This window comes from Myxine glutinosa, chromosome 14 (genome assembly GCF_964187855.1).
Source record: "Myxine glutinosa chromosome 14, kmMyxGlut1.1, whole genome shotgun sequence".
In the NCBI taxonomy this organism is placed as follows: Eukaryota; Metazoa; Chordata; class Myxini; order Myxiniformes; family Myxinidae; genus Myxine; species Myxine glutinosa.
In genome coordinates this window covers 64,770,330-64,798,053 of record NC_136274.1, presented here as the reverse complement: position 1 = coordinate 64,798,053, position 27,724 = coordinate 64,770,330, and the positions used below count along the sequence as shown (strand labels likewise).

Below are 27,724 nucleotides of genomic sequence, written 5' to 3'. Positions count from 1 at the left end.
CTGCATTGGCCTCGCCAAAAACACAAGTTTTAGTCTGTGTGTTCCAATGACGGCAACATGTCGGCAAAGAAAAGAGGCGGAATTTTTTATTTGCGCAATGAATGGGTTTAATCAAGGAAATGAAGATTCATCAAGGAACAATGTAAGACAGGAGAAGTGACGTGGGCGCAAATAAGAAAAAGCAGCTTGCATGGGAAGATATTTCAAAAGGGATGGCAGCCATTTTCCCAGTAGTCAGGTTCACTTTGTTAACAAATATAATTCCGTTCAAAATTTTGGGAGATTAGCAAACCTGTACATTTTTGGAATCATCAGAGCATGGAGAATCCGAAAATCAATGTTGGCATTTTCAGACACGTGCATGGCCGCCATTTTGGATTTTCAAAATGGCCGCCATAAAATACATATTTTGCGCTATCTTGGCTTCTAGTCAACCTAGAAACTTAATTAAATATGCTAATCCTATGTTTTCTGGGTCAAGGAATCCAATAAAGGCCTCGAAAGACTGATCAGGATTATAGAAAAGCAACAAACAAAGGTAATTTGTTGAAAACAAAGGAAAACCATTGTCTTTATATTTGTGATATAACTGTATTACATAATACATGATATTGCAAGTCCTTTGAAGTTATAGGTATGGGTTTATAAAGCAAGAAAGCAGCCTTGTTAGTATCAGATTGAACTATAAGTCCGATACACAGGATCTACGAGGTCTATACCGTTCAGGAATATGCTTTTACAGATCTTCATCACTGTCCTGAGTGTCACTATCGCAAAGGTGTCTCCGCAAATGTAAACATTAATTTTTGGATTCCTCATGCTCTGAATATTCCAAAAATGTATAGTTTTGCTAATCTCCAAAAAATTTGAACGAAAAAACATAGTGAACCTGATTACAGAGCGCACAAAATCCTCTGTTTGAGAACTCTGGAGGAAGATGAAGATGAAGGTAAAGGCGCTGGCTCGTGGGAAGAAACTCGACATGCAAAACACAGGAGGTGGGAAGTCTGCGACCGGTGAACGTGGCGAATAAATTGTTGCGATATTGACAATGATAGCTGGAGACTTGCATGATGATGATGCTCCGTCAGCAGCTGGTAGTCTGAAACAAGCTGATGATATTTGTCTGATTCCATCGAGCACCGCTCATTATCACTTAAGGGAATTGTATGTTTTTCTTTACGATCAATAGAAATCATATTATGAAAATACAATAATTACTTTTCAAATCCATGCACATTCTTTCTGATTTCTTGAAATATTCATATATGTATTCAAAAATACATTAACTTTTTTCTATTATAATGCTATTCTATTATAGTGCCAAAAACGTTTTGCCACTCTCGCCATGCCCTTTTTTGTCCCCCGTCGCACCGCGGAGCGAAAGGGGGACTAAGGTTTTCCCCTCCGTCCATGTATCCGTCCGTGCATCCGTCCGTGCGTGCGTTCGTCCGTGCGTGCGGGCGTGCGTGCGTACATGCGTACGTGCGTAAGCGAAAGACCGAATTCTAATTTGGTGTGTGGGTGCAACCCACGTCAAAATCCAAGATGGCCGCCGCCATGTATGTCTGACGCCATGCATGTCTGAACCTTGTGAGCAGAATATCTTGAAAAATAAGCGAAGTACCAACTTCTAATCTGGTGTGTGGGTGTATCTAGGCACAAGGAAGAACGCTATTGAAAATTGGGTCGCCACGTCAAAATCCAAGATGGCCGCCGCCATGTATGTCTGAACCTTGTGAGTGGAATATCTTGAAAAATAAGCGAAGTACCAACTTCTAATCTGGTGTGTGTGTGTATCTAGGCATAAGGAAGAACGCTATTGAAAATTGGGTCGCCACGTCAAAATCCAAGATGGCCGCCGCCATGTATGTCTGAACCTTGTGAGTGGAATATCTTGAAAAATAAGCGAAGTACCAACTTCTAATCTGGTGTGTGGGTGTATCTAGGCATAAGGAAGAACGCTATTGAAAATTGGGTCGCCACGTCAAAATCCAAGATGGCCGCCACCATATATATGTCTGAACCTTGTGAGCGAAATATCTTGAAAAATAAACGAACTACTAACATCTAATCTGGTGTGTGGGTGTATCTACGCATAAGGGAGAACGCTGTTGAAAATTGGGTCGCCACGTCAAAATCCAAGATGGCCGCTTTGCGTCTTCCACTTTGTCAACTCATCACTTCACCGACGGGGACCTAGGCGTCACGTCACGCTTGTTTTAATAGACATGGGCTAACGCTCGTAATAGAGCTGACACACTCTCACAAACACACACACACACACACACACACCTCCAATCTTTCAAAACAGTTCTTTAAATTCTAATAATGTTTAGGAACAACCAATACTGTACAATTAAGTGTGTGCGTGTGTCGTGCGTTCGATATAACTTTGTCTTTTCTTGGGACAACAATTATTCAAAGAAATTCATTTCTTGTGACCATCCCTACCTTGTTTACATCCCTTTACATTTTTTTAAAATGTTTTTTTATTACTTGCAGACAACTTTGTAATACACGAGTTGTGATTCGTTCAGATTGTTGGATTAAGTGTGCAAAGAAACTCAAAGGTGTTGTTTACACTGAAAGATGATGCCAATTTGAAAGGCATTTCTTGTCCGTCCATGATACACCATTGTGTAAACAAACACGTGTGGACAACAGTGAAACTTCACTCGCTCGTTATATCAAAGTTTTGCTTGACATGACATGTATGACATCGACGAGTCTGTTTGTGTCAATGTTTGCCTTTTTGTAGGACAAAAATCATAACCGACACAGACTATGGAACGGGGCGCTATGCAGCCTGTCTCACCATCCAACCAATTTCATCAGACTCCTCAAGTTCAGACTCCTCAATGATGTTGGCTGCCTCCCAGGTGGCTATCTTACAAGCTTACCTAGCCTCCTCTGATCCTCGTGTCACTGTCATCCTGCCCGAATGTTGGGCAACTGACAGAGATAATCCGGACGAAGGAAAGGATTTTCCAATCATTGTTGACAGGTACGAAATGTACCCTGCATGTGTCATCTGATGGAATTTCTTTTCATTATTAACCAACTATAATACTCATTGCAGTTTAAGAAAAGCAGTGGTTGATGGTGCAGGTATTGTTAGTTTATGCTGATACATTAACTAGCATTGGACTATTTTTGTGTGTAATGGCCTACCTTTACTGTCTGGAAACGGTGGCACTTTCAGCATAGAAGGAAAAGACATGAGGTGTTGGGAATCCGAGTCAATCCTTTATCCCAATCCCCCCTCCCAAAAGTTTGTTTATGTAGCCATCTTGTCCACCCCTTGTGTTCTTCCTCATCGTTACCTGCATCCCTCGTTTGTCCGTCTCCGTCTACCTGCATCCCTTGTTTGTCCGTCTCCGTCTATTTTTCCCTCTGCCCTGCTGTTGGCGTTTCCCCCTTCTCCTCCTGCTGTTTATTTTGTTCTGCTGCACCCTGATCCGTTCTGTATTCTCGCTCTTCAATGAGCCTTGACTGTGCATAAAACCAGATATGTACATAAATAGTGAGGAAATATTTATTCTTTCTGACAAATGTACCTGACTAAGAGGCTCCTGAGGGGTAAAGGGAAATATGACTTTCCAGTCAAAGTGACCCCAGTAATTGGTTATGGAAGGATATTTAAAATGTCAGAGACAGGTACTGATTAAAAGGAAGTGACTGACTGTACAATACAAACGTACCATACAGGCTATCATGTAATGTTAAATTGATGGTGCAGGTGTCCTCTACCTGTGGTGAAAGGGGAGGTTCAACGTCAGATGGAAGAGGTCCACAAGGCTGCTATACAGATGGAAATATTTCCTGCTATACCTTTAAAGATCGCATACCTGCACTGTCAGGTTGACGTGTGCCTCCTCTCCAAGTCGTCTTGCCTGTCGGTAAGGAACATCTGTAGGACATGTACCGAGATTACCATCCGAATGGGATAAGAAGTGTAATTAAACACACGTTAAAGTGCAAACGGAATTCCAAATTAATTAAATCGTGGCACATTTCATGTAATCTTTACATTATTACCTGAATGGAGATTTCTTTAAATTCACATTATTACCTGAATGGAGATTTGTTTAAATTCACATTATTACCTGAATTGAGATTTGTTTAAATTCACATTATTACCTGAATGGAGATTTCTTTAAATTCACATTATTACCTGAATGGAGATTTGTTTAAATTCACATTATTACATGAATTGAGATTTGTTTAAATTCACATTATTACCTGAATGGAGATTTCTTTAAATTCACATTATTACCTGAATGGAGATTTGTTTAAATTCACATTATTACCTGAATTGAGATTTGTTTAAATTCACATTATTACATGAATGGAGATTTGTTTAAATTCACATTATTAAATGAATGGAGATTTGTTTAAATTCACATTATTACATGAATTGAGATTTGTTTAAATTCACATTATTACATGAATGGAGATTTGGTTAAATTCACATTATTACCTGAATGGAGATTTGTTTAAATTCACATTATTACCTGAATGGAGATTTCTTTAAATTCACATTATTACCTGAATGGAGATTTGTTTAAATTCACATTATTACCTGAATTGAGATTTGTTTAAATTCACATTATTACCTGAATGGAGATTTGTTTAAATTCACATTATTACCTGAATGGAGATTTCTTTAAATTCACATTATTACATGAATGGAGATTTCTTTAAATTCACATTATTACCTGAATGGAGATTTCTTTAAATTCACATTATTACCTGAATGGAGATTTCTTTAAATTCACATTATTACCTGAATTGAGATTTGTTTAAATTCACATTATTACCTGAATGGAGATTTCTTTAAATTCACATTATTACCTGAATGGAGATTTGTTTAAATTCACATTATTACCTGAATTGAGATTTGTTTAAATTCACATTATTACATGAATTGAGATTTGTTTAAATTCACATTATTACCTGAATGGAGATTTGTTTAAATTCACATTATTACATGAATGGAGATTTGTTTAAATTCACATTATTACATGAATGGAGATTTGTTTAAATTCACATTATTACATGAATGGAGATTTGTTTAAATTCACATTATTACATGAATGGAGATTTGTTTAAATTCACATTATTACATGAATGGAGATTTGTTTAAATTCACATTATCACCTGAATTGAGATTTGTTTAAATTCACATTATTACCTGAATGGAGATTTGTTTAAATTCACATTATTACATGAATGGAGATTTGTTTAAATTCACATTATTACCTGAATGGAGATTTGTTTAAATTCACATTATTACATGAATGAAGATTTGTTTAAATTCACATTATTACCTGAATGGAGATTTGTTTAAATTCACATTATTACCTGAATGGAGATTTGTTTAAATTCACATTATTACATGAATGGAGATTTGTTTAAATTCACATTATTACCTGAATGGAGATTTGTTTAAATTCACATTATTACATGAATGGAGATTTGTTTAAATTCACATTATTACCTGAATGGAGATTTGTTTAAATTCACATTTTTACATGAATGGAGATTTGTTTAAATTCACATTATTACATGAATTGGAGATTTGGTTAAATTCACATTATTACATGAATTGGAGATTTGTTTAAATTCACATTATTACATGAATTGGAGATTTGGTTAAATTCACATTATTACATGATTGGAGATTTGTTTAAATTCACATTATTACCTGAATGGAGATTTGTTTAAATTCACATTATTACATGAATTGGAGATTTGGTTAAATTCACATTATTACATGAATTGGAGATTTGTTTAAATCACATTATTACCTGAATGGAGATTTGTTTAAATTCACATTATTACATGAATTGAGATTTGTTAAAATTCACATTATTACATGAATGGAGATTTGTTTAAATTCACATTATTACCTGAATGGAGATTTGTTTAAATTCACATTATTACATGATTGGAGATTTGTTTAAATTCACATTATTACATGAATTGAGATTTGTTTAAATTCACATTATTACCTGAATGGAGATTTCTTTAAATTCACATTATTAAATGAATGGAGATTTGTTTAAATTCACATTATTACATGAATGGAGATTTGTTTAAATTCACATTATTACCTGAATGGAGATTTCTTTAAATTCACATTATTAAATGAATGGAGATTTGTTTAAATTCACATTATTACATGAATTGAGATTTGTTTAAATTCACATTATTACCTGAATGGAGATTTGTTTAAATTCACATTATTAAATGAATGGAGATTTGTTTAAATTTACATTATTACATGAATGGAGATTTCTTTAAATTCACATTATTACCTGAATGGAGATTTGTTTAAATTCACATTATTACCTGAATTGAGATTTGTTTAAATTCACATTATTACCTGAATGGAGATTTCTTTAAATTCACATTATTAAATGAATGGAGATTTGTTTAAATTCACATTATTAAATGAATGGAGATTTGTTTAAATTCACATTATTACCTGAATGGAGATTTCTTTAAATTCACATTATTAAATGAATGGAGATTTGTTTAAATTCACATTATTACATGAATGGAGATTTGTTTAAATTCACATTATTACATGAATTGGAGATTTCTTTAAATTCACATTATTACCTGAATGGAGATTTCTTTAAATTCACATTATTAAATGAATGGAGATTTGTTTAAATTCACATTATGACATGAATGGAGATTTGTTTAAATTCACATTATTACCTGAATGGAGATTTCTTTAAATTCACATTATTAAATGAATGGAGATTTGTTTAAATTCACATTATTACATGAATTGAGATTTGTTTAAATTCACATTATTACCTGAATGGAGATTTCTTTAAATTCACATTATTAAATGAATGGAGATTTGTTTAAATTCACATTATTACATGAATGGAGATTTGTTTAAATTCACATTATTACATGAATTGGAGATTTGTTTAAATTCACATTATTACATGAATGGAGATTTGTTTAAATTCACATTATTACATGAATGGAGATTTGGTTAAATTCACATTATTACATGAATGGAGATTTGGTTAAATTCACATTATTACATGATTGGAGATTTGTTTAAATTCACATTATCACCTGAATGGAGATTTGTTTAAATTCACATTATTACATGAATTGAGATTTGTTTAAATTCACATTATTACCTGAATGGAGATTTGTTTAAATTCACATTATTACCTGAATGGAGATTTGTTTAAATTCACATTATTACATGAATGGAGATTTGTTTAAATTCACATTATTACATGATTGGAGATTTGTTTAAATTCACATTATTACATGATTGGAGATTTGTTTAAATTCACATTATTACCTGAATGGAGATTTGTTTAAATTCACATTATTACATGAATTGAGATTTGTTTAAATTCACATTATTACATGAATGGAGATTTGTTTAAATTCACATTATTACATGAATGGAGATTTGTTTAAATTCACATTATTACATGAATGGAGATTTGTTTAAATTCACATTATTACATGAATGGAGATTTGTTTAAATTCACATTATTACCTGAATTGAGATTTGTTTAAATTCACATTATTACCTGAATGGAGATTTGTTTAAATTCACATTATTACCTGAATGGAGATTTGTTTAAATGCACATTATCACCTGAATTGATCGGGGCGGTCACGGATTTTCGAAGCTGTTCCACGATCTTCGCGCACGCTCGAAGCTAAGTCATTGTCACATTTGTATTCTTGTCTAAACTGTTTATCTTACGTGTGTGTACCTTTTAAGTGTCCCTCGGAAGTTTTATCGGGGTTAATCTTTCATACCTGTAAAAAATAGTCGAGTATCTCGTGCCGCGCGCGGCCACGCGGCCTAGTTGTTGAAGCTTCCGACCTGGAGGCTTGGTTTCTCTCCGGGCATCCAAAGTGGTTATTTTTTCATTCGTGTGTTTGTCAAATTTCAACTCGTTACTTTATCGTCCATGCTTTATTGTTTGTTTATAGTTAGTTTTGGTTTGAATTTCCTGTAACTCGTAATTAATTAATCCTGTTCTGCGCCTCGTGTGCGGCCTTGTACCCCTGTCGGTGTTTGTTAACTTAAGTCCCCTACATCGTGTTTTGCTTGGCTCTCAGTTTTTCCCTTCTACACCGAACGTAATACTCTCTGTCTAACGTTTTAAATCCCCACCCCACCCCACCCCACCCCCCCCCCCAAAAAAAACAAACAAAAAAACATTTATTTTTCCTTTCTCCACGTGTGCCGTTGTCTCATCCTGTACTTTCTGTCCAGGTGTATCGCGGTGCTTTTCGCCCCGCCCCCATTATCTCCTTGCCATCCACCTTTTGCCCTGTTCACGTGACTCATGGTGGTCCCTCTCGGCCCTCCCCCCGTTGGTATTTTGTGCATATAAGATTGTTCACGGTTCTGTTTAAATATTATTTTAAATATGTTTAACCTTTCCCCTTCAGTGGTTTATTCAGTGGTATATTACAACACGCTGTTTTTCTTCCTATTTAAAAGGCTTTTCTCAATTTCCTCTCCAACTCATTCCACGTCAAAAAAAAGAAATTCAATATCTTATACGTCTCCCTCACTACATGGTCTAAATTCACATGCATTCCATCCCTCCTCCATCGTTCTGAATCGGATTGCTAACTTGAAAATCACAATAAACCCAATTTGTTATCAATGTTCGTCTTTCATTAATCATCCACTTTCTAAACTCCCCTCTTGCCCCTCCCCTCCAAATCCCCCCCCTTGCACCTACACTCCTAAACTCCCCCCTTTCCCCTCCACTCTTAAACTCCCCCCATGCCCCTCCACTCCTGAACTCCCCCCCTGCCCTTCCCCTCCTAAAGTCCCCCCTTGCCCCTCCCCTCCAAATCCCCCCCCTTGCCCCTCCACTCCTGAACTCCCCCCTTGCCCTTCCCCTCATAAACTCCTCCCTTGCCCCTCCCCTCCAAACCCCCCCCCCTTGCCCCTACACTCCTAAACTCCCCCCTTGCCCCTCCCCTCCTAAACTCCCGCCTCACTCCCCCCTTTCAAAACTCCCCCCTAACTCCTCCCATTCAAATCTCCCCCCATACCATTCCTCTCAAATTCTCCCTCCTCCCCCCTCCTCAAAGTTGCCTCCTCCCCACCTCGTCTCCCTTCTATGTCATGCCTCCATCCCCCCCAACCTTCTACTGTCCCATGCCCCCCCTCAAACAACCCCTCACTCTGCCTCATCCCTTCACCACCAAACCTTTCATCCTCCTCATCCTTCCCTTTCTTGGAACTCTTCTGTAATCTCTGACACACTATCAACTGCTCTCCCTACCTCCCCCTCTCATCCTTCATCTTACCCTACTCCTCCCCTCCCCTGTCCTGTACCCGATGCTCCCCCTCTCTCTTCTTTAACGGTATGGACCTCAAACATCCGGGGCCTTCGCTCAAACCTGACTGATCTCTCCATACAGGTTGCTTCTGACAATCCAGACTTGATCTGCTTAACAGAGACTTTCCTCCTTCAAGATGTCTCTGATTCCTCAATATCTCTTCCTGGTTACTCCCTCTTCCGGTATGATAGACCTGAGCCTCGTCCTGGTGGTGGGGTGGCTATCTTTATCAAAAACTCTCTTCCTCATTCTCCTTGCACTGCCCTCTCTCCTCCTCACCCCCAGGAGTACCTCTGGCTACGGCTTCCTCTCCGCTCCCACCTTTTGTTCATATGTGTTCTGTACCGTCCCCCAAACAGTGATGACTCAATTTACATTTCACTCTCTGACAACATGGACCAACTTCTATCCACTCATCCCAACTCTCTCTTCCTCATATGTGGTGACTTCAACTGTCATCATGCCACCTGGTTGGGTGTGGGTTCCTCTCTCACCAGTCATAGCACCTCAGCAAAGGACTTCTGTGACTCACTGGGATTGACACAATCTGTCAATTTCCCGACCCGGATCTCAGCCAATGGAGTTTCTTCTCTTCTAGATTTGGTTATGACAAACTTCCCTGCTAATGTCTGCTGCTCTTCTTCTGCTCCAATCGGTTCTTCTGATCATGTGCTTGTCAAAGTGGACATCTCTCTGGCCATTCTCAGAGAGCCTCCTCAGCGTCGAAGAGTCTGGCATTTCACTCAGGCCGACTGGGACGGTCTTCAAGCAGCCATCAATCGTCTGGATTGGTCTCCCATCTCCACTGCCTCTGACATCAATTCTTCCTGGGAATTCTTCCAAAGCAAACTGATCTCTCTCATGCACAGATTTATCCCATCTCGTCTTCAGTCGTCTTACCCTTCCTCCCGTCCATGGTACACCGAATCTTGTGGTGAGGCAGTTGCCCTGAAACAACTTGCCTTTGCCTCTTGGAAGGCTAATCCAACTGAAGGCAATCTCAGTTCCTTCCACCAAGCTCGGAACAAGTGTGTGTCTACCCTCAGGAGTGCCAGGAAGCACTATCTCTCCTCACTCAAGAACGAACTCTCAAACCTGTCTCCTTCCTCCAAATCCTGGTGGCGTCTGGTCAAATCCATTTCTGGTGTTTGTTCCCCCTCCATCCCCTCCCTTACCTCAAATGGCCACACAGTTGACATCGCACGTGACAAAGCCGAATGCCTCGACTCTGTGTTTGCCTCAAAATCTTTAGTCCCAAACCCATCTCTCTCTGTTCCCACCTTTCCCAGTCGAACCCAACTGCTCCTGGACTCTGTGTCCTTCTCTCCTGACAAGGTGGAGGAGTTTTTGTCTAACCTCGACTCTGATTCTGCAACTGGACCAGACGGCATCAGCCCACGGGTCCTAAAATCCTGCTCTGCCGCTCTATCTCACCCTCTCTCTGTTCTTTTCACCCTATCTTTTGCTCAAGGTCATCTGCCAGCATCATGGAAATCAGCAAACATTACCGCTTTACACAAAAAAGGTGCAAAAACAGATCCTTTTAACTACAGACCAATCAGCCTGCTCCCAATTATCAGCAAAGTCATGGAATCCATCATTGCTTCGGATATGAAATCTTTCCTCTTCTCCAATGGCTTGATCTCTGATCATCAATTTGGATTCAGACCAGGTCACTCTACTCTGGACATGCTGCTTCTCCTGTCTCAACAATGGATGGAGGTCCTCAATGCCAAACAGGAAATCAGAGCTGTCTCCCTCGACATATCACGTGCCTTCGATACGTTCTGGCACCCAGCTCTGCTCACCAAACTCTACTCCTATGGTATCCATGGAAATCTCCATGCATGGCTTGCGGACTTCCTCTCTGGTCGTAGTCAACGTGTGGCCCTGAATGGATTTCTCTCATCTCCCCTCCTGTTCAGGCTGGAGTTCCCCAAGGCAGTGTGCTGGGCCCTGTGCTTTTTCTGGTCTTTATCAATGATCTCTCTGACTCTCTGGAAAATCCTCTCTATCTCTTTGCTGATGACTCCACTCTTTGCCGCTCCATTCCCCTTCCCTCAGATCGGCAGTCTGCAGCCTCCTCACTCTCTGAAGACCTGGACAAAATCACAGACTGGTCAAACAAGTGGAACATGTCTTTCAATCCTGACAAATCTCACACTCTTACTATGTCTCTCCGAAAAGATCGACTGGACAACCCTCCCATCTACTTTCTCAACAATCCTCTCCAAGAAGTTCTGTCGCTCAAGCTTTTGGGTCTCACTATCTGCCATGATCTTTCTTGGGAAAACCACATTTCCAAGCTGGCCTGCAAAGCTGGTCGCCGACTGGGCATCCTCCGTCGTGCGAAGTCCTTCCTAGGCACACCTGAGCTCCTCACCACATACAAGGCTTTCATCCGCAGCTCAATGGAATACTGTTCTCCTCTATGGGCTGGTGCTCCTGCCTCACACCTAGCTCGGCTTCACGCTGTTGAAACCAAAGCTTTCAGAATCATTGGAATCTCCCGCGATGAAGCTATCTCTGAGGGCCTTTCACTCACTCACCGCAGGCAGGTAGGTGGTCTTTCTGTCTTGTACCGACTCCTCTCCGGCCTTGCTCCCCCAGCTCTCTCTGTGCTCTGTCCCCCAAATATTCCTACAGGTCGCACAAGATCTGCCAGCAAGCCTCTGATGGTTAAACTGCCAAAATCTCGGCTCTCTGCCAACCTTCACTCCTTCATTCCTCTTTTCTCCCGCCTCTGGAACAAACTCCCACACTCGCTTCAATCCCACTCCTCCCTCCAGGTCTTTAAAACAGCTGTTCACCACCATCTCTTATCTTCCCCCATCCAAAACCTTGATCTTTTCTACCCCCACTAATTCACCCCAGATCCACCTTGTTTGTAATTCCAACTTCTTTCCTGGTAGTCCTGGCAGTGTCCATATGTTTTATGCCTCTCCCACCCCCTTTCCCATGCCTCCCCCCCCAAAGCCCTCTCCCTCCCACAGTTCTCTCGATGTCTCCATGTCTCTCGGTCCCTGCTCTCAAATGTTGTGTTTGTGTCCTTCCCCCTCTCTCCCTATCTTGTCTACCGCTCCCGATGCTTTTTGTTTTATGTGTCGGTTTGTCGGTTATGTGTCGGTTTGTCGGTTTGTCTTTCTGTGTGATAAATGTTCGCTCCTTCACGAGCCTCGATCTTGTATACAAAAAAAAATAAAAAATAAAAAATAAAAATTGAGATTTGTTTAAATTCACATTATTACCTGAATGGAGATTTGTTTAAATTCACATTATTACATGAATGGAGATTTGTTTAAATTCACATTATTACATGAATTGAGATTTGTTTAAATTCACATTATTACATGAATGGAGATTTGTTTAAATTCACATTATTACATGAATGGAGATTTGTTTAAATTCACATATTTACATGAATGGAGATTTGTTTAAATTCACATTATTACATGAATTGAGATATGTTTAAATTCACATTATTACATGAATGGAGATTTGTTTAAATTCACATTTTTACATGAATGGAGATTTGTTTAAATTCACATTATTACATGAATGGAGATTTGTTTAAATTCACATTACTAGGACGTGCCCGTACGTGGGTGCCCGTTCCTTGCCAAAATAAAAATAAAAAATGTCTTCGCCCATGCATGCATGGGCGTGCCCGTAAGTGCGTGATGTGACCGTACAATGAATGTATCGTCCCGACGCCGCAGCTCGGATGGCGCTGCAGTTAATCGGGCCTGTATCGGCAGAGTTATTATAAACGTGTACTACAATCGATCGTACCTTACAGCGTCTGCTCGCCACGTTCAGCATCAGTACGTCGTCACTATGACTATCCGTAAGTCCGGAAGTGACGTCCTCATTTGACTGTCCGGAAGGTCGCATATCGCAGTTACGATGAATCGCAAATTAGTTTTAATTAGTTTTAAAACATAGTTTAACGCCAACATAGTTTGCCAACGTGAAATAAATGAATACGCTCTCAAATGTGCCGTCCGAGGCAGAGTCTGTTCGCCACGTTCGGCACACGTGATAGATCGCTGCTCTCTGATTGGTTGAATCGTTTTTTGGACATAGCTCGGTAACTACTTCTCCGATTAATATGAAACCTTGAAAAGGCACATCCTCAGGTCCCCAGCAATATACCTGGCAAGTTTAAAGTATATCGGACCCGTGGTTGTCAAGAAACAGCGGTCACAGACAAACACACAGACACACAGACATTCACACAGAGATTACTGGAATTATAGATAGACTAGGACGTGCCCGTACGTGGGTGCCCGTTCCTTGCCAAAAAAAAAAAAAAAAATGTCTTCGCCCATGCATGCATGGGCGTGCCCGTAAGTGCGTGATGTGACCGTACAATGAATGTATCGTCCCGACGCCGCAGCTCGGATGGCACTGCAGTTAATCGGGCCTGTATCGGCAGAGTTATTATAAACGTGTACTACAATCGATCGTACCTTACAACAATCAACACAGATTGCAACGTCAAATAAATGAATACGCTCTCAAATGTGCCGTCCGAGGCAGCGTCTGCTCGCCACGTTCAGCGTCACTATGACTATCCGTAAGTCCGGAAGTGACGTCCTCATTTGACTGTCCGGAAGGTCGCATATCGCAGTTACGATGAATCGCAAATTAGTTTTAATTAGTTTTAAAACATAGTTTAACGCCAACATAGTTTGCCAACGTGAAATAAATGAATACGCTCTCAAATGTGCCGTCCGAGGCAGAGTCTGTTCGCCACGTTCGGCACACGTGATAGCTCGCTGCTCTCTGATTGGTTGAATCGTACCCCTCTATTTACATGAAATGGTTTGGTCCAAAGCGAACGGCTTGCGAGTACGGTGACAATCCCCCCCCTCTATTTACATGAAATGGTTTGGTCCAAAGCGAACGGCTTGCGGAGTTTGGTAAAGAAATCGCCATAGCTCGGTAACTACTTGTCCGATTAATATGAAACCTTGAAAAGGCACATCCTCGGGTCCCCAGCAATATACCTGGCAAGTTTCAAGTATATCGGACCCGTGGTTGTCGAGAAACAGCGGTCACAGACAAACACACAAACACACAAACACACAAACACACAAACACACAGACACACAGACACACAGAGATTACTGGAATTATAGATAGATTACATGAATGGAGATTTGTTTAAATTCACATTAACTAGGGCATGCCCGTACGTGGGTGCCCGTTCCTTGCCAAAAAAAAAAAAAAAAACGCTACCCGTACGCTCTACCCCGCCCGTACGCCCGTACGCCCGTAAACAAAAAAAACAACGCTCTTCGCTTCCGCCCTTCGCTCTGACTGAATTGGGAGAAATAATGCGCATAAGAAATCGAGAAATTATTATTTTCTCCGGAAGAAATCGAATTACGAACCGTAATGGCGCACGCGCTGGGCTCGGCTCGCTCTCACATCGGCCACGCCTACGCAACAAAGCGTTCTGTGATTGGCTGCCGGAAGTGAAGTCTTCACTGTCCGGAAGGTCGCAAATCGCAGTTACGATGAATCGCAAATTAGTTTTAATTAGTTTTAAAACATAGTTTAACGGCAACATAGTTTTCCAACGTGAAATAAATGAATACGCTCTCAAATGTGCCGTCCGAGGCAGAGTCTGTTCGCCACGTTCGGCACACGTGATAGCTCGCTGCTCTCTGATTGGTTGAATCGTTTTTTGGACATAGCTCGGTAACTACTTCTCCGATTAATATGAAACCTTGAAAAGGCACATCCTCGGGTCCCCAGCAATATACCTGGCAAGTTTCAAGTATATCGGACCGGTAGTTGTCGAGAAACAGCGGTTACAGACAAACATACAAACATACATACATACATACATACATACATACATACATACAAACATACACACAGAGATTAGTGGAATTATAGATAGATACATGAATTGAGATTTGTTTAAGTTCACATTATTACATGAATGGAGATTTGTTTAAATTCACATTATTACATGAATGGAGATTTGTTTAAATTCACATTTTTACATGAATGGAGATTTGTTTAAATTCACATTTTTACATGAATGGAGATTTGTTTAAATTCACATTATTACATGAATGGAGATTTCTTTAAATTCACATTATTACATGAATGGAGATTTGTTTAAATTCACATTATTACATGAATGGAGATTTGTTTAAATTCACATTATTACATGAATGGAGATTTGTTTAAATTCACATTATTACCTGAATGGAGATTTGTTTAAATTCACATTATTACATGAATGGAGATTTGTTTAAATTCACATTATTACATGAATTGAGATTTGTTTAAATTCACATTATTACATGAATGGAGATTTGTTTAAATTCACATTATTACATGAATGGAGATTTGTTTAAATTCACATTTTTACATGAATGGAGATTTGTTTAAATTCACATTATTACATGAATGGAGATTTGTTTAAATTCACATTATTACCCGAATGGAGATTTGTTTAATTTCACATTATTACATGAATGGAGATTTGTTTAAATTCACATTTTTACATGAATGGAGATTTGTTTAAATTCACATTATTACATGAATGGAGATTTGTTTAAATTCACATTATTACATGAATGGAGATTTGTTTAAATTCACATTATTACATGAATTGAGATTTGTTTAAATTCACATTATTACATGAATGGAGATTTGTTTAAATTCACATTATTACCTGAATGGAGATTTGTTTAAATTCACATTATTACATGAATGGAGATTTGTTTAAATTCACATTTTTACATGAATGGAGATTTGTTTAAATTCACATTATTACCTGAATGGAGATTTGTTTAAATTCACATTATTACATGAATGGAGATTTGTTTAAATTCACATTATTACATGAATGGAGATTTGTTTAAAAGGTTTTAATGTGAGAAATACAGCAACATGGCTCACCACACCTAGTCAGGACACGCAGCCGAGTGAGCGTCTGAGCTTTCACAACAGGTTCACAACGGCTCGGGTTAGAATCCCGTTCCACAACAGGTCCACAAGTCTAAAGTTAGAATCCCGTTGCACATAATTTGTACATTTGTCCTATTGACCTTTAATTTAAAAAAATAATCCTTGAACCTCAGACACTGTGGGAAAATACCTGATGAGGAGTTTTACATCAACTAATTAAATGGAGTTCAGGAGTGTGAACACTGCGCTTGTAGAGTGCGAGAGCAAGCTCATTTGTAATGGAGCACTCACGTGGTTAAGATGCAACCAATGGGAATAAATAATGAACATTGAAAATGGATAATTGTTTTAACAAACCTGAAACGGAAAAGAAACAAGTTTTAAAATGCCATCGAAATGATCTCCAACCTTTCAGGAATGTCCTTCGAGCAACCCTCAAACATCCAAAGGATCCTTTTCCATGGTCAACGTCATCACTATTGGACCAATCAAAAGAAGGGAATCAGCAGGTAAGCCAAACGTGCACACTCGCAACAAACTTATAAGAGTCGAGGGTAGGTCGGTGGTTCGAATCCAACTGTAAGCTACGTCATCAAACGAGCAATATAAATTGTTCGAAAGAGAACTCGAACACCGGACAACGAACACCTGGGTGAAGGTGCAACGTCCATTTGCTTTTGGGTGGAATTACCTTTTCATAGATGGCATTTTGATGCCCATCCAAAGTTGCCTCAAGGACATTAAGATTGAAGTGCAAAGTGTGCATCGACGTCACAAGAGACCGGCAGATTGGCTCCGCGCTGACGGTAGGCTATGAGCCAGACCCCCCAAATTGACCGGTCGGTACCATACAGATGGAGTAAGGCTCATTGTGATTTTTAGCAAGATATATGTCCCTAGATATGAAAAAAAAGTGATAGCAGTGTATAACTCTCGGCCATCTCTGTGTTATCACCCGAAATATTATTATACGCCCGCTTCGCTTCGCCAAAAAATGTGATATTTGCTAAAATTGGAATAAATATGTTTTTAAGGACCACAGAGTGCCGAGATCGAGATCGAGATCGTATTTGTTCGAGAGATCATGATAAACCTAGAGTGTGGAGCAAGTTTGCATGCATTGTGAAATATAATGTAGCTGATGTTACAAACCTACTTTAGGATACTAGCTAATACCAAAAATTACACTGAGATACCAAAAGTAGTAGACGAATAAACCTAAAATGTTCAAAAGCTATGTTTCGTTCCAAAATATCAAAATTAGGGGGTATGGTTGAACATATTTTGAACTTTGCCAAAATATGTGCCCCAAACAACCACCATATTACAAAGTAATGATATATTCCAATGTAGTGGTTCCTTGCGAAGATTTTGAGGGGTCAAATGTTACTCTGGGAGTTTTCATTTTTGAAATATTGACAAAAATGTACACTGTGAATTCTGAACTCGAAGCGATTTCGACCACTTTTTCACTAAATTTAACATATTTTTTGTCATTATATCAATATTTTGATAAATAACCCCCACAAATGTTCTATTTTCTATTACTATATTAGTTGGCATCCAGTATGCAAATTATTGGCACTCTGTGGTCCTTAAAAACATATTTATTCCAATTTTAGCAAATATCACATTTTTTGGCGAAGCGAAGCGGGCGTATAATAATATTTCGGGTGATAACACAGAGATGGCCGAGAGTTATACACTGCTATCACTTTTTTTTCATATCTAGGGACATATATCTTGCTAAAAATCACAATGAGCCTTACTCCATCTGTATGGTACCGACCAACCCCCTTGGCTCATAGCCTACGGGCATTATTGAGCCACTGGGATTTACAATGTGTCACAAAGGAGCATTGTGGGTAAAAATAATAATTGCGCTTGGGATGAGGATTCTCAACGGGTGGTGTTTGAGTGTGCTCAAGATGAGGTTTCTTAACGGGTGGTGTTGATGGATTCTCAACGGGTGGTGTTCGAGTGTGCTTGAGATGATTGATTCTCAACGGGTGGTGTTGATGGATTCTCAACGGGTGGTGTTCGAGTGTGCTTGAGATGAGGATTCTCAACGGGTGGTGTTCGAGTGTGCTTGAGATGAGGATTATCAACGGGCGATGTTTGAGTGTGCTTGAGATGAGGATTCTCAACGGGCGGTGACATGTGTGTCCTCAGTTGGTCCTAATTGTTCACACAATTGAAACGGCCTCGTCGTTTTGCAAAATTTAAATTGCAGTACTGTTTTTGTAGAATCCATATGGACTTTGTGAAATGATACCTGTGTGAAACGATACCTGTGTGAAGCGATACCTGTGTTAAACGATACGTGTATGAAATGATACCTTGGTTTTTTCGATACAGGTGTGAAACAATACCTCGGTTAAACGATACCTAAGTGAAATGATACCTGTGTGAAATTATACCTGTGTGAAACGATACTTGTATGAAACGATACCTGTGTGAGTGTGCAGTGCAAGCCGTCGTCTCGGCTATACTCCCTGCTGTCCTGTGCTCACTTCTACTGATGTTCATTGTTGCCGGAATCGCCCTGTACCGATACTGCATTCGTTTATGGAAATCACTACGTGAACGACTTAACCTGTAATCCCGAAACATCTACCTGCACTGAAAAGAGTCTCCAACACCTCAACACAGTCAATAACACCTGTACTCAAATCAGTCACCTTTACTCAAAATCATTTCAGATAATAAATGCGAACTCATAACAATGCAAGGATAAATAATTAATCAATTGATTTTGTTGATGCAATTATTGAAGTTAATTGTTAAATTGGAATTAAAATAATATTATATTCTTCATTGAAAACGTGCTTGACTACCTTCACATGAACACTTTACCTGTGATTCACTTTTAGTTTTAAAGTTCTCACTCTTGAGTACGACACGACTATTTGGTCACAAACATTATTTGGTCATATGGTGATGTTTGATACCCACACTTTTACCTGTACATTACCATATTGTTGATGTTGATAACACTTTTACCTGTGCATGAACCATATTGTTGATGTTGATAACACTTTTACCTGTGCATGAACCATATTGTTGATGTTGATAACACTTTTACCTGTGCATGAACCATATTGTTGATGTTGATAACACTTTTACCTGTGCATGAACCATATTGTTGATGTTGATAACACTTTTACCTGCACATTACCATATTGTTGATGTTGATAACACTTTTACCTGCACATTACCATATTGTTGATGTTAACACTTTTACCTGTGCATGAACCATATTGTTGATGTTGATAACACTTTTACCTGTGCATGAACCATATTGTTGATGTTGATAACACTTTTACCTGCACATTACCATATTGTTGATGTTGATAACACTTTTACCTGCACATTACCATATTGTTGATGTTGATCACACTTTTACCTGCACATTCCCATATTGTTGATGTTGATAACACTTTTACCTGCACATTACCATATTGTTGATGTTGATAACACTTTTACCTGCACATTACCATATTGTTGATGTTGATAACACTTTTACCTGTGCATTAACCATATTGTTGATGTTAAAACTTTTACCTGCACATTACCATATTGTTGATGTTGATAACACTTTTACCTGCACATTACCATATTGTTGATGTTGATAACACTTTTACCTGTACATTACCATATTGTTGATGTTGATGACACTTTTACCTGTGCACTGACCATATTCACTTCCCTGCCATGTCTCATTTTTCCTGTTTGTTCATTCCCTCGATTACAGTGTCCATCTTGTAAAGGGGAATAGAAAGAAAGGGTTTTACCTGTATGAGTAAATTCAGCAACCAGAACTCCAAAATCTATGTTCGACCAAAACTTTGGGGAACCATGAACTTAACGAAGTTATTGAGCTAAGACTTAGAAACTGCTGTTTGTTTGCACTGCGTCGTGCATGCAAAATGTAGGCCCTGAAATTAACATCCCAGAGTGCAATGACAACACTGGACAACAACAACAACAACAACAAAAAACTTTCCGTCTGCTACCGAACTAAATGTAGGGTCCTTTATTAATTCGAGCATGCCGATTCCAAATCTGACATCAGAATTGACTCAACACGTCAGGATCTTTAGTTACAGGAAAATGACATTTTTCTGGCATTGTTTTTTAAAAATCAAGGACATTCATTGCACAACATACCTTAACAATCATATATTGAACCAACTCGGCAAACTGAGTCCGCTCTGTGGTTCCCCAGGAAATTGTGGACTACCAGTATGAAAGTCTCCCATGCAGCCAGCTCCAGGGGGTTCATCTTTAATTGGATGACTAGATCGGACAATAAATCCCAAATTTGAGGTCCAATAAAAAAAAACAATTTGGTCCCATTAACCCATTGTGTCAGTCCGGAGGTACAAATGTGTGTGATTTCCATGTCTTGTCTTCGTCGCCCACCTTGCATCAGAAGTGGTCCTTGTACGCGACTTTGACATGATTGGTATGTTTCTCCATCCATTGGGTATGAGGTATATACTCGTCACATACATATAAAAAGCAGTCTGCACTGTTCAGACAATTTCGTCTATTCATATAAATCTGAAATATAATATTAAAATATAGGATCATTATAATATTGAGGTATACACGTGATTAAAAAGAACACTCAAAATACATGACATTGGATTTCCATTTTTTTCCCTGTAACTAAAAATCCTTATGGTGGCGTACGTGTTGGGTTAATTCTGATTTCAGATTCTCCAATTCGTCTAAGACTCAAACATCTATCTCAGTAGCAAATTTGTTGTTGTCCAGTTTAATCATTCATTATATTATATTTACATATATTGTTATTTTGTTATTATTATGTACCATGCTCGATACAGACAATAGGGTCTTGCCGAAAGGGTTATTATAATCTTGGATGTGTCACCACCACGACACAGTTGTGTGTGTGTGTGTGTGTGTGTGTGTGTGTGTGTGTGTGTGTGTATATATAATTATACATATATATATACAGACTTGGCATTTTATATGGTATATTTTTTTGTGGGGGTGAACTTACTTTTCAAGATGTCTTAGAACCAAAAGTTGATTGGAATTATGTTGAAATTATTCTAGATTTTGTTAATGTGACCTTTAAAAGAAACAAAAACCACATTTGACATTTCGAAACAAATAAATTGATCCTTGAAAGTGATGTAAACTGATATCGAACTCAATTCATGGACAGTACTGTGTTAAACTTCTGTACGTTTTCCAGAAGTATCTCTTTATTTTGCACATTAGCCAAAAAATTTTTAACAAAAACGAAAGTTAAATTATGACTGGGATTACGGACAGTAAAATTATTCTGGTCAGCAAGAAAGTGTTGGATCATGCGAGCACGATGAGGCCGTGCATTGTCATCTTGGAAGACAAAGTTTCCTCTAAAGGCTGCACGAGCAAATTAGTCCAGTCAATCTACGCCATTTTGGGGTCGAACCCACCACAAATTGCAATAGTAATGAAACATGCATTTTTCAATGTCAAATTTAGTGGAGAATGACATACTAAAAGTCAAGGAGAATCGGAGCATTGGAACATTTCCAATTTTTGCAATCTTTAAGAGAAGGTTTTAAGCGAAAATCTGCATAAATTTTTCAGACCAAAAACTGTTTCCGTGCTAAATCCTTATGAGATCCTGCAATTTTATGTCCCTGAGGCCTGCAATGTAATGGCTTTATGTGAACAAGTTCATATCGTACTATATATACAAAAAAAATCGTTAAATAATATTGAAAATAATATTGAAAAAAAAAAAAAATTGAAAAAAAAAAAGTGTTTTATTTAATAATTGAATGAACTGCGATTCAAGCACCAACCTAAGAGCTTATTCTTCTTCTGGATCACTTTCTGGTTCTGACAAGGTCACATTAGAACAGTGAAGTCCTTTGCATTCACTGCATGCGTAAGAGCATTCCAGGCTGTACTTGCGACAGCTGCATCGTAGGGTGCTGCAGTCTGTTTTGCAGCCACAGTGGATGGCATCTAGAAGGTAATCTGGAGCAGGCTTCATCTCGGTCATCACGGGAACCATTCTCTCGTCACGGATAGCCCATCCCCAACCATTGGCATCCATGGCAACTCCTTGCCACTGCTGAACCTGAACATACACCCGTAGGCAATGTTGCTTTGCAGATGCTGATGTAGGGGGCAGGGTACGAGGCTCAACTCTGACAGTGCTTGTTGAAACCTTCTGGTGGAAGCGTTGAAGCCTCAGCATGTCCAGTGTTTCCCCGGGCTGGGCATTATACAAGCAAACCAGGGCATTCTCTCCAGCTGTCATGACATCCTCTTTTGACGCTCCAGGAGTGTTGAAGTTTGCCAAAAGCTCGGAGAAATACGCACTGGAGTTCAGCTTCTTCAAGGCTGTTGATTTGCCAATCGAGTAAATTCTTGACGTGGTATCACAACCCAGGAGTCCATGTGCAACAAGAAGCTTGTCACAAACATTGCGTCCAAGTGTCTTTTGCACTTGCTCGATATTCCAACATCTTGCTTGCCTCCTTGACGTCAGCTTAGGCTCAGGTCGGAAGAACAGGTTGTGAGATGTGGGCCCTGCACGACTGCAAAGGAGAACAAGAAGATCGGTGTCGTCGCCAACTATCACGGTGTCCTTGGTGTTTGCACATGCAATGGCTGTCTCCACTATGAGAACATCTGCATCTGCCCTGGCATGATGAACAGCGTTGTGCCGCCGTTGAAGGTCATCACTCAGTAGATTGATGAAACGTTGTTTATTTGTTTGGTTGGCAAGGAAGTCATCTTTCTTCATAGTACATACCATGTCCGTTGTGAAGTTGACAAGGGGACTGCTGTGAGATCGAACGCGCCTGCTGTACGCTACATCTTTGGTGGAGGGTGCGCTCACATATCCATCGAACACTATGACAGCGTTACCATACCTGTCTCCAACATATCGCACGTAGTGACTGGCGATTCCTCCATATGTCTCGCCAGAATTCCAAGGAATTCTGTGTAGCAATGCCCCACCATCCAGAACATATTGCACATTCTGTGGCAGCACTGTGTTGCGAACGTCAAGGGGGAGTTGTTTCCAAATGGCTTCGGCTAGCGCTGGCTTGTCGGCCTCAAGCAGGATATCAGTGGTCTTAAACAGTGCTGGTGGGAAACTGCTTAGTTCGTACTTGAGGACATCTTTGAGGTCATCACAGCGTGATCCTGCCGTACTCAGACGTTGGAACAACAGTTGTGGATCTATCAGAACGGATTGTCTGCCAGTTTTCAATGATGAACGTGTGTCAAGAGTCACAACCTGATCTTTCTTCTTGAACGTGTGATCAAGAACCTTTTTGTCAAGCATTCCATCTAAGATCTTCCTGCCGACTGACGCTGCTTGGTCAGCATTGACCGAATCTCCAGCTGTGATGCCAGTGTCAATGCTTTGCAGAGTTGGATCGTTTCCAAAGGGATCCTTTGATGACAGGTAGCGAATAAGTTTGTGCGTGTCATCTGTGTCCCGTCCTTGTCGAGCTGCGCTTTGTTCTTTGTGCTGGTCACTGGTCCCATACTGCACTGATGTGTACTCTTGCAAAGCCATGTTGACCTCTGCACATATGGAGGTGGACAGCAGCCACGTGATCCTTTGCGGCTCGCTCATTCCACGACCCCTTGTTAGTCCCCCTGTGGTTTTCACACTTCTCATGAGCACTTGCTCGATCACAAGATCTGTGGACAAGCCGGCCCAGTACCGATCTGAACGCCGCACTACGTGAAATCCATTCTGGAACTGATGGTGGACCTCCGGATGCTGAATAGACAGTTGTGCCAGTCGCTGCAGGTAGATGTACACAGATTTTGTGTACAGATTGTGGCCTGCAGCTGCTAGGTAGGGCAACATGTCGTGCAAAGCGTGCACGTGCAGACGCCAGTCACCAGTGCGTTCCGACCTCAGGAATGTCCTCAGAATGTCTATCATGTCCATGTATTGCAGCCATAGCTGTGCTGTACGCAGATCCTTCTTCGATTGTCGAGCAACATTCATGATGTCACGAACAGAGTCCAGAACCGGGGCTGAAAGGATATCTTCAGTGCAACCCTCACCCTTCAACAATGAATCATACAGGTTTCGTAGCTCACACAGGTCAACTGGGCCAGCTCCCACACTTTGCGACCCTGACTCGGTATCACGCGGATCCATGGCTGCCTGTCCTGCCTCGGTATCATGCGGATCCATGGCTGCCTGTGCCTCATCTATGCTTTGCATTATCGCGTCTTCACTTGGTTCGTCATCTCCTGTAGTGCCCTGAGGGCCATCATCCTGAGCCTGCGAACAAGCAGGCACTAGCGTACCAAGTACCCTTTCTGCGAGGAGAGTGTTCAGTGCTGCATCAACCAAGAGATGACCACGGATAGCTCGGTCATATGCCTTGCCAGAGAGCATGTGCGTTACAGTGTTCTCAGCATACACCAGTTCCAGAACAGAGCGCAGTCCAGATCCTGACATGATATTTCCAATACTCCCCAAGAAGCTCATCAACGTGTGGAAGCCTCCCAAGCGCAGTACAACCTTACGCAAGTCACTGCCCTCCGGTTGGCTTTCGATGATGGTAAGCGCCTTCCACCAAAGTGGTTGGTCAAATGTGATGATGACCTTTGCGTTGTACTGTTTGGCGTGCTCACATAGAAATGTCAATGTTGAATAGATGCAAGTTGGATCACTGCTGTTCATGTCGATCATGGGAAGCAGAAAGATTGCAGACTGACCTGGATGTAGACCAGTGTGCACGGCTTGCATCATGCCAGACCATGCTGGTCGTGGTGAGCGCAATGTGAGGGACAGCTTCCAGAGGAGGTCAAGGTTGGTAGATCTGTCCTTTTCCATCTCATCTTGCAGAACCTCATACCTCAGAGTATCTAGACCATCGCAAGGTGATGTCAGATGCCGGATGTTTATCCGACCCACAGCTTCAACATCCTTCAGTGTCACAGATAAACGTGGCACTCTTGTTGATGTCCGGCGGGGGCCAGGAGTGACAGACGCAATCATTCCCATCCCGTGGAATGTGTTGAGGCCATCTATTGTACGGATGTTGTGATCGACATTGTCCGCCATATATTGGATGACCTGCTCTGGCCGGTAGTTTGGTATGTCTGTCCCTAGTGTAACTGCTGCACTCCGTTCATACCTTTGTATCTCATGATAAGAACTGCAATATCCGTGAGCATGGAGCGTGTCGATCAAGAACTTTGATGCAAAATGATGGTGCATCTGTACACCCAGTCCTATCTGTAGGGGTGCCAGCAGCACTCGGGGCCGAATTGCCTGCATGATTGCTTGGCCTACAGAACCGACTTTCCTATCAGCATCTCGGCCGACAAAGAGTGTTTGAAGAAGGAGTTTTAATGATTCCGTAAGGCTATTCCGAATCTTTTGATACCACACTTTTTGAGATTGGTTATATAAAAGCGACCGTATCCAAGGTCCAAAGTCGTTGCTATGGAGATCATTGTTCGTGTAATTAAATTTTATTCACCTAATTAGGCTTTGTTCACCTAATTAGACTAGAGTAAAATCTAATTTGATATAAGAATATGATAGACCATTATATTAGCTTTCAAAATTCATTGATATGTATATTTTTGAAAAAATTCAATTTTATTGGGATAAAGCTACCTTAAATGTCAATTATCTCAATATATATACCTTTACATGTCAAATGTATTGTAAAACCAGGGCATAAGGCCTGTCTTACACTCTTAAACACTTACATTTCTGACATCTTTTGAGAATGTGAACGAAATAACAAATTAAGTGCATTATTTTGTGCCATTTTTATTAGCTTATTTTCGTGCATAACTGTCAAAAAGTGGTTGCTCGAAATGAATGTGTTCCAATGCCTCGTTATTCCTTGACTTTTACTATGTTATTACATGGGTCAAAAGAAGCAAAAATGCCAAGTTTCATTACTATTGCAATTTGTGGTGGGTATATTCGTAAAATGACCGGCCTAAATGGAAGCAATGTTTCTTCCAGAATGGCCCTGTACTTGAACTGGTTCAGGTTTCCATTCAGAACAACCAGGTCAGTTTTTCCCCCTGCATGAAAAGCAGCCCAAACGGTCACCCCACCACCTCCAGCTTGGACTCTTGGCACTATACAATCTTTGTTGTAGGCTTCATGCACTTGTCTGCGCACTCGGACGTGGCCATCTTGACGATAGATCAGAAATCTAGACTCGTCACTGAAGATCACGTGATTCCAGTGTCCTGGCTGCCATTGAGGGTGCTCTCTGGCCCACTGCAATCGGCGCTGGTGGTGTTGTCTGGTCAGGCGTGGCTTTCTCAGGGGATGCCTGGCACGATAGCCTGCTTGAACCAGTCGTTGGTTGACTAGCCTTCTGGATACAGGCACATTTGTCAGTTGCTGCCACTCAACCCTAAGCCGATTAGCTGACTTGGTACGGCCATTGCGGACTAACCGGTGCAGCTGGCGATCATCCCTCCTTGTGGTTCTGCGGGGACGTCCTGGCCTCGGTATTGGAGTAGGGACACCCCTCTGAGCATTTCGTTTCAGGATCTTTGACACCTGACCTTGAGTGATGCCATACTGCCGAGCAATAGCACGCTGTTTCATGCCGTAATTTCGTAAAGCCACCACTCCATGATAAACAGCATTGTCGAGTTGACGGACCATCTCCAGAGGAAGCGGCAATAACTTTTGGAGACGTGCAGCAGTTGTTTTCCACTAATACAGAACGCAACAACCCTTGTATACCCGACTGTGAAGCCAATCATCAAATGCACCTGTCCGTACATTTTGCCACGCCACCAGTGATATAATCCTGTTGTTGACTTCTTGCTGCGACAGACAATCAGTGACATGGTTCTTTTAACAAATAAATCACCAAAGTGTAAAAGAAACTCACCAGATTGATATACTGAGTTAAGAAAGTAAACCCAAGTCAAGAAAAAAACAATATTCCATATTAAATGCCAAGTCTGTATATATATATATATATATATATATATATATATATATATATATATATATATATATATATATATATATATATATATATATATATATATATATACATATATATATATATACATATATATATACATATATATACATATATATATATATATATATATATATATATATTGTTACAGACGCGGTTGTGGATGTTGGTTTACCGAGCGGTTTGGTATGACCGCGTCTGCACAGTTTACCCGATTATACTCGAACGTTGGCCGAGTCGCGCTACGCTAAATCAATTGAGGAAAGGACACAACGGCTGGGTTAAATGACACGACACCAGGGGTACAGTTCTCAAGACCTCCGGAGGAGGTTATAATATTTCGGAACGTTGAGATTACAAGGACAAGAGGGACAGCATAGGAAGGTAGGCACTTAATCACGGTCTTATAGTAACCCCGACAGACC

The 27,724-nt window shown here is 40.3% G+C and overlaps 1 protein-coding gene across 1 annotated transcript in view; it reads left to right on the top strand.

Moving 5' to 3' along the window:
• The window catches only part of LOC137439874 (uromodulin-like 1), a 37,744-nt gene extending 18,713 nt beyond the window's left edge, over nucleotides 1–19,031 (top strand). The window contains exons 2-5 of the mRNA XM_068136072.2: nucleotides 2,762–3,007; nucleotides 3,743–3,902; nucleotides 16,721–16,814; nucleotides 18,774–19,031. Coding sequence (XP_067992173.2) covers nucleotides 2,762–3,007; nucleotides 3,743–3,902; nucleotides 16,721–16,814; nucleotides 18,774–18,907 — 634 coding nt within the window. The 3' untranslated portion in view covers nucleotides 18,908–19,031. The remainder of the gene's footprint in view (nucleotides 1–2,761; nucleotides 3,008–3,742; nucleotides 3,903–16,720; nucleotides 16,815–18,773) is intronic.
• The last annotated feature ends 8,693 nt before the right edge of the window (nucleotides 19,032–27,724 follow it).